Source organism: Pantherophis guttatus, chromosome 4 (genome assembly GCF_059756535.1).
Source record: "Pantherophis guttatus breed Tessera chromosome 4, ASM5975653v1, whole genome shotgun sequence".
Classification (NCBI taxonomy): Eukaryota; Metazoa; Chordata; class Lepidosauria; order Squamata; family Colubridae; genus Pantherophis; species Pantherophis guttatus.
The window spans coordinates 30,529,036-30,544,571 of NC_142066.1; the positions used below are offsets into that span (position 1 = coordinate 30,529,036).

At 44.6% G+C, this 15,536-nt stretch overlaps 1 protein-coding gene across 1 annotated transcript in view; it reads left to right on the plus strand.

The window, feature by feature from the left end:
- HSPBP1 (HSPA (Hsp70) binding protein 1) overlaps positions 1 to 14,300 on the plus strand; it is a 33,618-nt gene extending 19,318 nt beyond the window's left edge. Inside the window, exon 8 of the mRNA XM_034423226.3 lies at positions 11,941 to 14,300. Coding sequence (XP_034279117.1) covers positions 11,941 to 12,018 — 78 coding nt within the window. The 3' untranslated portion in view covers positions 12,019 to 14,300. The remainder of the gene's footprint in view (positions 1 to 11,940) is intronic.
- Positions 14,301 to 15,536: the final 1,236 nt, after the last annotated feature.

A 15,536-nucleotide genomic window follows, 5' to 3' on the forward strand; every position in this document is an offset into this window, starting at 1 on the left:
AACTCGATTTAAATCATAATTTTTAAAGAGCAACTGTCATCTCTGCTACTCCTTTGACCCACTGTTGACTCACCGATAGTCCCAGTGTTGCAGAATATACAGCCTCATGCTACATAACTAAGCTCCATTTCATGGTGAATAAACTAAATTATTTATGTATCTTAAATAGAAAACTATCTTACGATAGATTTTTACCCCAAAAGTTTTTTATTAAAATAAATTCGATAAAAATCAAAAAAATCCGATTTAATAAAAAAAATCTGATTTTTTTGATTTTTTTTTAAAAAAATCATTGATTTTTATCCACCCTGAGTGGTGGTATTATCTATCCCACATTGTTCTATCTTACCAAGAAATAAGACATGGTCTACTTTGTCAAATGCCTTACTGAAGTCTAAGTAAAATATGTCTGGATGACAAAGTTGTTTGCTAGATTTGTCAGGAACCTGTTTGATCATCCACTTGGTGCCGAGTTGGTCTCCCAGTTGATGTCAGGGTAGTTAAAAGTCCTCCATTACTACTGTGGTGTGCTTCCTCCACACCTCAGCTAACTGATTATCAAAAAGGTTATCTATTTCTTCTGCTTGTTTAGGTGGTAAGTAGTATACACCAGTGGTGGGTTTCTACTGGTTCGCCCCAGTTCAGGCGAACCAGTAGTGGTGGTGGTGAGAGGCTCTGCCTGGATGCGCAGAAGGTTCTGCATATGCGCAGAAGCGCCGCGCACAACGCACACTCACAGTTCCGAACCGGTAGCGAAGGCAAGTGGAACCCACTACTGGTATACACCTATAGCAATGTCATCCCTTTTTTCTTTCACATTAGCCCAAATGTATTCAAGAAGGTTTTCATACTTGTTTTTGTTTGTTTGTTTTTTTGCCTTTCTGTAGAGGTGTAGTTATTTCTTACATATAATGCAATTCCACCTCTTTTATCTTTGAGACCGCCTTCTACCGCATAGCTCCCAGCGACCAGTAAGATCCCACAGAGTTGGTCTCCTCCGGGTCTCGTCAGCTAAACAGTGCCGGCTGGCGGGCCCGGGGGGGGGGGCGCTTCTCTGTGGCTGTCCCAGCTCTCTGGAACCAGTTACCTCCTGAGATCCGGACTACCCCCACCCTATTGGCCTTCCGGAAAGCGGTGAAGACCTGGCTTTTCCGACAGACCTGGGGCTGTTGATCTCACTCTTGCAATCTTGCGAGATCCGGCCATGAATTGTGTGCATGAGTTTTTAGTTTAGTTTAGTTTAGTTTATTTGATTTGTATACCGCCCTACTCCCGAAGGACTCAGGGCGGTGAACAGCCACAAGATAAAAACACATAAATACAAATTTTAAAAACAGAATAAAACAGAATTAAACGATTTGGCCAAAGACAGATTTAAAAACACCCCAATAAATTAAAACAAATTAAAATTTGCATTTTAAAAGGGAAAAAGGGAAAAAATTAGGCCAATTTTAATGTTTTTAAAATGTTTTTATAATGTTTTTTAATAATTTTTCTATGTTCATTGTTCGCATTATTTTTGCTGTAAGCTGCCCAGAGTCCCTTGGGAGTTGAGCGGCATAGAAATGCGATAAATTAAATTAAATTAAATTAAATTGATTAGGTCAGGGTTTTTTGAACAATTTACTGTAAATCCTTCTAGCAGTTTCCTTCCAGTGGATTTCATCCCACCAAGTTACAGTAATGGCAACAGTATTGTACCTGCCTTCACTAGGACAGGGGTCCCCAACCTATGGGCCGCAGTCTTTTAGTGGGCCGTAAACTGTTTGCAACCGGGCTGTTGGTCAGTGGGTGAGTGTGCGCGCACGCATCCCAACTTAGGTGAGCACTAGCCAAAAGCACGCACACATGCTCCATTTGCAGGAGTGGTGGGCGCACATCCCCACTGCTTGTGCAAATGGAGATGCGGGTATGCGTTTACTGGCTGCTCTTGAGGAATTATCCCCTCTTTCCCTCCCCGCCGGTCCACAAAGCTGGAAAGGTTGGGGAAATCTGTATTAAAACTTCCAAGTTTGTCCTGATTGTTCCTCGTGCTTTGAGTGTTAATGTATACATCTGAATCCTTTTTGACTCACCCTATATCTACTTCCTACATCTCCTAGTCTATACCTGAGTTCTCCTTACTTCTCATCACTTGATTGATTGTCTTGATGTTTATGCTTGAGATTAGATCCTAAAGACTTACAACCGTTCATTTTACAAACATTCAAAGTTACAGCGGTACTGGGGGAAAAAGTGATTTATGACCAGTTCTCATACTTATAACCGTCACAGCATCCCCAGGGTCGCGTGATCAAAATTTGGGTGTTTGGCAACTGGCATGTATTTACTATGGCTGCAGTGTCCTAGAGTCACATGATTACCACTTGCAACCTTCCCAGCTGGCTTCCACCAATGGGGAAAGCTGGGTTCGTTTAACAATCGTGTGATTTGCTTAACGACTACAGTGATTCACTTAACAATGGTAAAAACAGTTGCAAAATCAGGCATGATGCACTTAGCCACTTCCTTGCTTAACAATGGACATTCTGGTCATAATTCAAGAACTACCCAAATATAGGGTCCCATTGTTCAGCACCCAAAAGGACATGTGTGAAGATGGTGGCTTTCCATGCAATACAAGCTGCATTTGCTCTTTATATTACTGAGAGAGGCAGCCTGGTACTCTGTAGATGTTTGGGACTTCAATTATCATCAGTACTGTCCAGTATGGCCACTGGCAAAGTTCTGGAGTTGTAATCCAGAACAACCAGAGGGCACCAGTTTGTCAATCATGGTTCTAGCTTTGTCATCTCTGCTTTAGCATGAATTGAAGATTGGGGATGGGGAGGGAGGAAGGGAGCAATGTTACTTTTGTGAAAGTGGCTCTCTCGCATTTTCGCGGAACAGACAATTTTCCCACCCTTTGCTGTTAGCAGTCGACAGTTTTCAATGAACATAGCAATTAGGTTGCACCGGGCTTGATAATTAAACAATTGGCATAATGTAGTAAGTAGAGGGGATGAGAAAAGCAACTTCATGGTTCTGTCTTTTAACTACCACCCTTCCCTTTCTCATGCCAGGCTCCGTAACATTGCCAGATGGAAACATGATGGTTCCTTTTTTATGCACAAGTAGTTACGGGGCCATGTTTCCAACAGACTCAGGAAGTTAGTTTTGTTTTTCTGTGGACTGTCCTTAGTATAAAGGAGCCTGCTGGGCAAGTATGGGTCCAGGTAAGGCGTACACTTTCGAGTTACTATGATCAGCTACATCCTAGGATACCACCCTGCTTATTTCTAGTACAAGTGGAATATTCATGGCACATTCAGCTATTTCTTTCTTATAAATTGAGCCGAGGTGACTCAGTGCAGTACTGCAGCTACTTCAGCTGACTGCTAGTTCAGCAGATCAGCGGATCAAATCTCACCGGCTCAAGGTTGAGTCAGTCTTCCATCCTTCCGAGGTGGGTAAAATGAGGACCCAGATTGTTGGGGGCAATATGCTATTTAGTATACTGTCTTTGGTGTAAGCCGCCCAGAGTCCTCGGAGAGTGGGCGGCATAGAAATATGACTAATAGAATAAAATAAATAAATAAATAAATAAAGACAAAAAAGGAGAACGGTTTGATACAGCTTGGCCACTGGCAAGCTTGACGGAGCTTGGGCCAATTCCTGAGGTTCTGGCTCACGCCTCGACTGGAGACCTAGTGGCCGCCTGGGATAGGGCGGCCGCTGGAGTTCTGGTTCGAGTCGTGCCTTTGCGGCCTCTTACCCGGCGCCGATCTCGCCTGGCTCCTTGGTTCACCGAGGAGCTGAGGGAGATGAAGTGCCGGAAAAGATGCCTAGAGAGTAGTTGGAGGGCCAGTCTTTCTGAATCGGACCGGACACTGGTAAGATCTCATATTAGGACTTACCTAGTGGCGATAAAAGCAGCAAAATGTACTCATTTTGCTGCTCTTACTGCGTCATCAGATAATCGCCCGGCCGCCCTGTTTAGGGTGACCCACGCCCTGCTCCACCAGGAAGCGCGAAAGGACCCCTTGGAGGGAAGAGCCGAGGATTTTGTTCAGTATCTGCATGACAAAATCACTCAGATTCGGGAAGGTCTGGACTCTGACTGGATAGATCCAGCGAGGGTGACGGAGGCAGGTCTTGAGACTGTTATCTTATGAGTTTGATCCTGTGACCCCAGATGACGTGGACAGGATTCTGGGTAGATTGAACGCAACCACATGTTTGTTGGACCCATGTCCCTCCTGGTTAGTGCTGGCTTCCCGGGAGGTGACGCGAGGCTGGCTCCAGGGGATTATAAATGCTTTACTGGGTGAGGGTGTCTTCCCTGCCGCCCTTAAGAAGGCGGTGGTGAGGCCCCTCCTCAAGAAGCCTTCCCTGGACCCGGCAATATTGGCTAATTATCGTCCAGTCTCCAACCTTCGTTTTGTAGCGAAGGTTGTTGAGAGTGTGGTTGCGGGACAGCTTCCCCTGTACCTGGATGAAGCATCATATCTGGATCCGTTCCAGTCGGGTTTCAGGCCTGGGTACAGCACGGCATGGAAACGGCATTGGTCGCGTTGGTTGACGATTTCTGGAGGGCTCGGGACAGGGGTTGCTGCTCTGTCCTGGTCCTGTTAGATCTCAGCGGCTTTTGATACCATCGACCATGGTATCATGCTGCACCGGTTGGAAGAGTTGGGGGTGGGAGGCATCGTACTAAGGTGGTTCTCCTCCTTTCTCTCTGACTGGTCGCAGTCTGTGTTGACGGGGGCAGAGGTCGACCCCGAGGCCCCTTATATGTGGGGTGCCACAGGGATCGGTCCTCTTGCCCCTTTTGTTCAACATTTATGTAAAGCCGCTGGGCGAGATCATCCGTGGTTTCGGGGTGAAGTACCATCAGTACGGTGACGACACCCAGCTGTACATCTCCACCCCGGACCACCCCAACGATGCCTTTGAAGTGATGTCCCAGTGCCTGGAGGCCGTACGGATCTGGATGGGGAGGAACAGGCTCAGGCTCAACCCATCCAAAACTGAGTGGCTGTGGTTTCCGACATCCCGATATAGTCAGCTGGTGCCATCGCTGACTATTGGGGGCGAATCATTGGCCCCCAAGGATAGGGCTCGCAACTTGGGCGTCCTCCTGGATTCACGGCTGTCTTTAGAAGAGCACTTGACGGCCGTGACCGGGAGGATTTTTCATCAGGTTCGCCTGATCCGCCAGTTACGTCCCTTTCTAGATCGGGACTCCCTACGCACAGTCACTCATGCCCTTGCTACCTCTCTTCTGGACTATTGCAACGCTCTCTACATGGGGCTCCCCTTGAGGTGCACTCGGAGGCTCCAACTGGCGCAGAGTGCAGCCGCACGGGTGGTTATGGGAGCGACGTGGAGTTCCCATGTAACACCTCTCCTGCGCGAGCTGCACTGGCTCCCGGTGGTCTTCCGGGTGCGCTTCAAGGTTCTGGTTATCACCTTTAAAGCGCTCCATGGCTTAGGACCTGGTTATTTACGGGACCGCCTGCTACCACCAATAGCCTCCCACTGGCCAGTACACTCCCATAGAGAGGGGCTCCTCCAGGTGCCGTCGGCCAAACAATGTTGGCTGTCGGCGCCTAGGGGGAGAGCCTTCTCTGTGGGGGCACCTACGATCTGGAACGAGCTCCCCCCGGAGATACAGAGGATCCCGGATCTGCGCACCTTCCGCCGCGCGCTTAAGACTCTTCTATTTCATCAAGCTGGCCTGGCCTAAATCTTCCCCCTTTTAATGTGGAAATTTTAAATTTGTTTTAATTATAGGGTTATGGGTAAGGCATTTTAAATTGGGGAGCCATTTTGGATTTAATTTTGTTTTAAATGTATTTTAATGTTTATATTGTATGTTTTTTAATCTTGGCTGTTCACTGCCCCGAGTCCTTCGGGAGAGGGGGCGGTATAAAAATTAAATAAATAAATACATACATACATACATACATACATACATACATACATACATACATACATACAGTGGTTTAAGCATCAGAGTAGAAACTCAGAAATTGCGAGATCTAGTCCTGTTTCAGGCACAAAGCCAGCTGTGAAACTTGGGGCCAGTCATTGTCAGTCGTGGGAAGAAGAAGGCAGGAAAAACCACTTCAACCACCTTGCCAAGAAAACTAGTCCAGACAGTTGCTAGGAGTCAACACTGGCTTGAAGGCATTTAAAAAAAAAAACACATACACAAATTTCTTTATTTAGAAAACTGCTACGTTGGGATTCAACTGAGGCCTGATTCTCTCCTCATTGCTGTTGGGTCATCTCTCCCCCATCCGAACCTTCAAACCTCAAAGGCATTCTTTGAAGAAAAAAAAAAATCCTGGCCTCTTAAGGCATGTTCTTTGCATCTCAGTTACTAGCTTCCTCATATTTCCTCAGCTCTGGGAGATGAATCAGTTTCTCTGGTTGTGTTTGTTTTATATCTTGTCTAATTCCTTTCTTCTAAATAAAACCTATTTGATTTATTCTTTTCAGACACCCAAGGAAAATAGTTCCCCAGTATATTTGTTTATTTGGTTAGCTGATGATTGTCCCTAGATGATTATATGCACACGCGTGTGCATATAAATACAAATTTAATAAAATGGTGGGATTGAAATATGTTCTATTTTCTTTCTTAATTTACCCCTGCTTTCAATTCTCTCCCTTTGTTGTATCCCTTATGTTAAATTTTGAATCGTTAGCTGTTTGGATTCTACAGATAATTATATGTTAGATTGTAGAGGTAATAAACCCTAATTTATTTAGAGAATTTATATGGCCGCCCACTTACTTTCATAAATATGAAACCAGTTGCCGAGCATCCGAATTTTGATCATGTAAGCATGAGGATGTTGCAATGGTCGCAAGTGTGGAAAATGGCCATAAATCATTTTTTTCAGTGCCTTTATAACTTTGAACAGTCACTAAATGAACTGTTGTAAGTCAAGGACTATCTATTGTATAGACAATATGGCTTGATAAACCCACTCCATATTCCTACTGTGTTTCACCGAAAATAAGACCCTGTCTTATATTTTTTGAACCCCTTGGCCTTATTTTGGGGGGAGGTCTTATTATTTTGGGGCACAATTTGGGGGTGGCAGGTGGGGAGGGGTGGATTAGAGGAGAAGCGAGGGGCAGGAAACCCTGCCATGCCCGGCGAGGTGGGAGGAGAAGTGATGGCAAGAATCGTGGCTTGCAAAGAATCAATTGAATCAATCAAAAGAATCAATCGGTTGCAAAAGCTGCAGGAGGCCCCACACGTCTCGCGCCCCCTTCAAAAACAGCCTTACCTCAATCGGTTCCCAAGAGCCCTGATTGAGGCTCCTGGGGTGGAGCCCGCAGCCCGGTGCTTGAGGGTCTTGGGGGGGGGGAGGCCTTTATGTAACCCAGACTCTCTTTTAGGTGGGCAGGAAGGCCCCTCTTACCATGCATCCGGCTGGTTGAGAATCGGGCAGTCCTGGGAACCGCTCCCCAGTTGGACATGGAACTCCAACAGGAAGGCGTCTCCTTTGGGCTACCGAGCGCCAGCCTGCATGCCTACTTGGTGCTGCAGGTTCCAGACTACAATCCTCAGTCTGGTGGGTGCTGTAGCTCTCAGGCCAGCTGTGCATGAGATACTGTAGTTCCAGCGGGAGCTAGTGGAGGCTCCTGGGTAGCAGCTGGGGCTTGGCGGTGGGCTGCACTGGGCGGGAGGCAAGGTGGTTGCAGAGCCGCCGCAGGCAACCGGGGCAGTCCCATGCTTGTTTGCCTCGCAGAGCTGGCACGAGAGCTGCAGCGGCCACCAGGGCCAGGGCCCGAAAAGCGCCTGGCTCAACGTACCTGTAGCCCGGCCCCTGCGACACCGAATAGGCGTACAGACCGGCGCTCAGCAGCTCAAACATTTGACAATGCAGGCCTGTGCCTATTGGGCACCCAAACACTTTTCACCCGCTTCGTCTCCCTCTGGGCGAAAAGTGCGCGGCAGTTCAGAAGATCAAATCTCTCTCTGTGTGTGTGTGAGTGACAGAGAGAGAGAAAAAGAGAAACCGGGCTTTGGATGGAGCATTTTGGGGATGTGTGTCTGTGCTGCAATCCCAAAGAAAGGACAGGCTGCAGGACCCCCCCCCCTTTTTTTTTCCTGCCAGGAAAAGGGGGAGGAGGCCGGCAGCTGGGGAGGTGCTCTGGAGATCTGGGCCGGATTGCACACAGCCCTCGCTGGCTCTGTTACAGTTGAAAATACCTAACCTGATATCTGTAAATATGTAAATATGTTTGCTTGTGTATATGTCATTGTGTGATGTCATTGTGTCACTTATCATTGGTCACTACTTACCATTAGCCCCGCCTCCTCTGTATATAAGCTCTCGCTCCCCTCAGATTGATGGCTGTCTAAATGTGTTCCTGAGGAAGAAAATAAATATTATTATTACAAGAAAGTCTACAGTCTCTTATATTGGGCCTAACCAGGATTATTGGGCCTAACCAGGATAACCAAACTAGTAACAGGCTCAGCTGATCAGCGGGCAACAATTAAGGGGCTCTAACCTCCAGGAGTGACAGGGAAGGGCTGCCTCCTGTGCTGGCCAGGTCCACCCCTTCACTAGGGCTTATTTTCAGGGGAGGGTGTATATTTATGCCCACCCCAAAAATCAGGCTTGGCCTTATTTTTGGGGAAACACAGTAGGAATCAAGGTTTTATGATTTCTCACTAAACTGTTTCTGTTTAATTTCATTTTATTCAGTTTGGTTTTTGGTTTTAATTTTCTCTTAATCCTTTCTTTTACATCACTACCGATGATAATCTTGCCAGCAGGGAGTATATTGTTTATATTCATTTCATACAGGTCACACTCTGAGCTTTCTTGACTAAAGAGCTTGGCTAAAACACTTGAGATATAACACGTTCAAATCCTGTCTTACCTTCAGCATTTTAAAACAGCAGCCATAGTTTTCTATTGTAATACTTAAATGCACGATTTCCTTTTTGTGCTTACAACTGCTGGAAGCTAGTTTGAAATGAAATGTTTTTTAAACTACAAGATACTCAAAATTGGGCTTTAATGGATGTTTGGGGGGAAAAAAGACAGCCGGTACAGATGAGGTAGATTTGATGCTACATTTGTCCTTACAGATAGTCCTCCTTTAGGGACCACAATTGGGACTGACAACTTGGTTAAGTGAAGTGGTTGTTAAGTGAAACCATGACTGTGTTCACACTTTCTTCAGTTTTCCTTTGCTTTACGGACCTGCAAAATGTGAGGTTTGGTCATAAAGATACTTTTTCATAACCATAAATGGTTGCTAAATGAGGACTGTCTATAATGGAATGTGGGAATGGCCCTGGGAAACAGATAAGAGACAATATAACCTGCAGCTGGATAATGGGCAGGGAAAGAGAAGGGACCCTCCCTAGTTTCTTGGGCTGTAAAGGAGATGGTGGGAGACTTATATTCTCTCAATGGAGGAGATTTGCAAGATTCTGTTACTTTAGCTTCACAGTGAAGTAGATTTAGCTTATCTGGTCTTATTTCCCATCTGGTCTACCTGTGTGGCTGACACTACTAGCGCCATGCTTATTGGTCATGATTCAAAGGATTATTTCCCCATTTTTTTGAGTCTAAAGATGACTCATAGAGTACCTCTTTCTACTCACAGCTTGACAAAGAAGCTAAGAGAGGGCGGGGGGATGGGGATGACTGAAATGTATGGGAAGCTGGGAGGGGAAAAAAAGAATTTACGTGAGCCGTTTGCAGTTTGAGAAAATCTTGCAACCCCAAGGTCAGACGCTAAAGAAATTTGCTTCCCAAAGTAAAATGCTTAACTTGGGTTGGTGGACAGTGGACACAGGGTAGCCCGGGGTAAGGAAAATAGGGCTTTACTATGATGCGCTTCACACCAGAACCTCAGAACTGGCTTTACTTCTTTGCCTGTATGGATCTGTCGGTAAAGTTTTATTCTGGGTAAGAAAAATGTTCCAGGAGTTTCTTCTGCTCTGCCAACAGGACGGTTGACACAAGGTTTGGGCAAGGGTGGATAAGGACAGTTACCTGCTCCCCTGCAGAGATTTTGGTCTCCTTTCCTACAGTCCCTAGACATTGGCCAGTGGGGACTGATGAGTTTTGCAGGGGGCTGGGTTACCAGTTGCCTAAGGCTCTTGCAAGTCATTAATTGAATTCATGTGGACTGCAGCCTAATTGTAAAAGCTTTTTCAGATAGCTATTTTAGATGCCTGGAACAAGTTCCCTGTCCCTTTCCTGCAGTCTCTTCTGTGAAGGAAGAGAAAATGGGTGACTCGATTCAGGTTTTGCTCAAAAGAGCCTTGGTTGCGCAGCAGACTAAAGCACTGTTAAGTAACACCAGCTGCCTGCAATTACTGCAAGTTCAAATCTCACCAGGCTCAAGGTTGACTCAGCCTTCCATCCTTTCGAGGTAGGTAAAATGAGGATCCGGTTTGTGGGGGCAATAAGCTGACTTTGTATAAAAAAGAACACCGCTTGGGGGGGGGCGAAAGCCCTACTAAGCAGGTATATACAAAAGTATGAAGGCTATTGCTTAACGCATTGTTAGCCGCCCTGAGTCTCCGGAAAAGGGCGGCATATAAATCGAACCAATAAATAAATAAATAAATAAAGTTACACTAACTGCTGAGTTCTCTCTTTGGCATGGAATAGGCCTCCCATTCCCAATTAATCCTGCTGGAATATAGCTCTTGGAATGAAAAAAAATGTTTTTGCACTCACAATTAAGGAAAACTAATACAGGTAATCAACTTACAACAGTTCGCTTAGTGACAAGTTCGAAGTTACGACCGCACTGAAAATAATGACTTATCACCATTTTTCCCACTTAATGGCTGTTGCAACATCCCCATGGTCACATGATTTACATTTGGGTGCTTGACAACTGACTCATATTTATGACAGCTGCAGTGTCCCGGAGTCACATGATCCTCTTTTGCAACCTTCTGACAAGCAAAATCAATGGGGAAGGCAGATTCACTTAGCAACCCTGTTACTGATTTAACAACTGCAGTGATTCATTTAACAAATGTGGCAAGAAGAGTCGTAAAATGGGGCAAAACTCACTTAACAAATTTCTCACGTAGCAACCTAAATTTTGGGCTCAATTTTGGTCATAAGTTGAGGACTACCTGTATATGATGGAGGCAAATATTCATTCTTGTTTAACATGGGAGCTTTCGAAATAAAAATGTCTTACCTTTCTTTCTCCCTCTTCCCCCAAAATAGGAGTCTGAAATGTCCTATCAGAGAACTGAGTCAGGACATGCCTACAGTAGTCCTTGATTTATGATTGCAATTGAGCCCGGAATTACACTTATGAGTCACTCCAGGCCTTAAGCAGGTCACCATATCATCGCGCCCAGTTTGACAACTTTTTTTTTCTGCTGTGGTCATAAAGTGAATGCTGCAGTTGTTAAGTGAATCCATTCCAAAGGGCATCTTTTGACACAAACTGGAAGTGCCAGTTTCCAGTAAAAAAATGAAAATCAAGATCACGTGATTGTGGGGTGCTGTAAATGGCCATAAATGTGGGCCAGTTGCCGAGGGCCCAAAATGTGATCATGGGACTGCAGGGGGGACCCGGACATCAGAACTTCCCAGGTTATAAGCAGCCCAGGGAAGGTCCATCATAACTTCGAATGGTCATTAGGCAACCAGTTGTAAGTCGAGGACTGCCTGTATTAGCTATAGTGGTCTAACAATAGATATTACAGGAATTAACATCAAAGTCATTTGTGGGGCAGAATGGGAAAAGAAGCAACAGTATTGAGACTGAAGTTTTGCCAGCAAGGCAAATATTCCTGATTCCTGCCTGCACTGAAAGTTCTCATTAGTTTGGACTTTTACTGACAGTTGTATAAAGTTGCAGAAATCCAAGAATTTATTGATCACCTATTATTTTTCTTTTTCTTTTCTTCTTAAATTTGAAAAAAAAAATAAAAAGGAGGAGCTGGATTTCTGCGAGACCCTGCTGCGTCTTTGCTTCCACAGTCATCCTGATGAAAACAACATGGACCGATAGCTGTTTGACATGGTTGAAGTTCATGCTCATATTTGGATCTGTGCTGGTTGGTGGCCTCTGATGGAAACACCCACATCTATCCTACATCCGCTGAACCAGCGGTAAGCTGGAGTAAGAGAAGATCTTTTGGAAACTGAGCTATGCTGCTGTTAAACTGAGCAGGAAGACTTTCATAAGCTGTTGCTGCATAACTTCCTTTTCATCATCCTCCAAAATGCATTTGTCTACCCTTGTAGTTTACTGGTAACTTTGCCCATCAGAGTGTAGCTTCCCTAATCTAAAAACCATAGTTTTTAAAGGATTCTTTCAATCTCCAACTTTAACTGGGAAATGAACCCTACTTCCTATTACGCTTTGCTTGTTTTCATAGTTGCAGTGCTTAGAAAGGAGGGGCAAGGTTGAGTACTTTTTAATGGCTTGGCCATTAAAGGCTTGGAAGAAAAATCAGTTGGCAGGTTTTTTTTTCTTTAGAATATTATTCCCAAGCATGTGCCTTCCAGATGTTTGAACTTTCACCCCCATCATCCCTAAACTATCAAAAACGGGGTTTATGATGCTTTATCTCAGTTCATGCAGGTAACCATTGAAGTCCACAGGTATGGAGAATAAAGTTTGGGGGGAAACTCTTTTCTAGCTATCACTGAAAGACAAGAATATTACTGCAGTTCTCTTGAGCACCAAAATGCTTTAACACCTCTCAGATGGCATCTGTGGAGGGGGAGGATGGGGAGTAAAAATTTAAACATCTCTGAAATCATCACACTACCCACTCCAGACTCACAAGATTGCTACATTTTTGTGCAGAACATTAGGAAGTCTGGCTAGAGCCATATTTTAATTGATTTTACTTCAAAATTCTGCTTAAAACAATGGCTCACTCTTAGGGATGATGGGAAGTAGGAAATCCCCAAATGTCTTCTCCAAATATGTAATCCAGCACTGTACATTTGTTCAGCAAAATGAGCTTTTTGTGCCTATGTAAGAATGCAGGATCTGTATGATAATAATCTTTAAAAAGTGTTTCAAATATAGGAAAACTGGAAAAAGTATGTCAGATTGGGCAGCTTGAAAGGCAGACAGAATGTTGCTTCAGTAGAGGTGAAGAACGGATTACCATACATAGAGGTAGAATGAAATTCCATTTTTTTTGCAAGTCTTAGAGCCCTGCCTTTTTTTCTCAACCCTCCCAAATGGTTTTCCTGGTTAGAAATGGTGATTGTAGACCTTTGGATTCCCCCCCACCCCACCCCACCCCAATGGCTCATCTCATGTATAGTATTCAAGCAGCTGTATCTTCTATCACCATGCATTGCTATTGCTGTATTCTCAATTTAATTTTTTTTAACAAGTTTCTCTTTCGGGTGATAAGTCTGGCATGTTTTTTGTTTTTTCTATCAACAGAAGCTTGTAAAACATTGAACTCATCTGTTTCACATTTCAACATAAATAAACATAGAAGAAAATGCTAGATCTGCAAGGGAAGGGGCTGCAAACTGGAAGCCCCTTAGTCCTAATTGGCCTCCTTTATATCAGCTAATGCCTACCTTAGCGCTATCCTAGAGGCAAGACTGATGGATTATACAGGTAGTCCTCAACTTACAATCATAATTGAGCCCAAAATTTCAATTGCTAAGCAAGACAGTTGTTAAGTGAGTTGTGCCCCATTTTATGACCTTTTCTGCCAGTGTTGTTAAATGAATCACTTCAGTTTTAAATGAATCATGTGACTGTTAAGTGAATCTGGCTTCCCCATTGATTTTGCTTGTCAGAAAGTTTGAAAAGGTGATCACATGACCCCGGGACACTGCAACCGTCATAAATGCATGCCAGTTGCCAAGCACCCAAATTTTGATCACTTGATCATAGGGATGCTGCAATGGTCGTAAGCATGAAAACCAGTCATAACTCACTTTTTCAGTGCCATTGTAACTTTGAACAGTCATTAAATGATTGGTCATAAATTGAGGACTTCCTGTATTGGGAAAGAAAGCAATGAGATTTGCTCCCACCCTCCTATATATCAGGCAGGAACAGGGGAGGGAATTGTCATCTTAAAAGTCATCACCCATAACCTTGACACTAACCAGATTTAGGAATGTATGAAACTGAAAAGCAGAGATAGAACAGCCAAGAGACATCAAGTAAACAAGCCTTTGGCAAGATGGCCTGTTACTTATTTTCCAAAATGCTGGGGATGCTCTTGTAGTAACACACATCTTCTTTCTTAGATGTTGTGGGTAGAGTTTTGGGTTCAAGGTCCTGAATAAAAACCTTTCACCACATGTATCTTCTTAACTACTGTGATGATGTTAGTAGGTATTTCATATTGCGTTACAGTCAGCTAAATGAAATGTAAACATAAGAAGACAACTATACATTTCACCTAATACCTATGGTTAAAACATGTTTAAAAATGTTTAGCAATTCAAAGTGTTACCTCAGGCCTTTAACCAAATCCGTGGCTGAGGGGGCAACCTGAACTTCGGCATAAGCTTGAAACCAAGCTGCTTTGGCTATACCCGTGATGGCAAACCTATGGCACGAGTGGAGCCATATCAGTGGGCACGCGAGGTCCCACTGGAAGTTGTCAAACGGGCTGTTTCCAACCCCTGGAGGGTCTCCTGGGGGGTGGGGCTATTTTCGCCTTCCCCAAGCTCCTAGAAAGGCTCTGGAGCCTGGGGAGAGCAAAAAAGGGGCCTACCGGGCCCACCATGCCATCGCGTGCCAAAAGTGGGGGGAGCATGCGCAGGAGCGGGGCGGATAGAATTACGGGTGTGGGCATGCATGCGTGCAACCCCCCTCCACGCTCCCCCCGCTTTTGGCACACAATGGCAAAAAGGTTAGCCATCATTGGGCTATACAATATATGACATAGTATAGAATTGGTTTATGCTCCAATTCTGAATGCATTTAACCTTGAAGTAGTTCTATGAATTTATAAGGGTGAAAATGCTGCACTTCTAAGTGTTGTTATATATATTCTTTGGCAGTGTTTCTCAACCTTCCCTAGCCACCATGGATTCTGGGAGTTGCATGTTAAAGTTCCCAAGGTGAGGAATACCATTCTATGGGAGTTACTTCTATAAATTTGTGTATAAAAATACAGATGTCTGTACACTTAACTGCATTGTCAAGAAAGAACTGCTCTGCCTGTCAAGTTTCCGCTGTCTCTCCCCTCCTCTCTGGCCATGTCATAAATCACATTCTCCAATTAACCACTTTGGCTGGCTGTGAAACCTAACACCCTCCTTCTGATTGCGGTCAGAAAGAATGTATGGAATTCACTTCAGTTCTCCCTCCCTCCTGCTCATGGCAACTTGAAAGCTTTGCAAGTTGACATTGCCATTATAACGGGTGGGCAACTGTGGCCCTTTTACAACCTGTGGACTTCAACTCCCAGAATTCCTGAGACAGGAATTCTGGGAGTTGAAGTCCACAGGTTGTAAAAGGGCCACAGTTGCCCACCCCTGCATTATAACATACGGATAGTCCTTGATTTACCATCTCAATTGGGACCA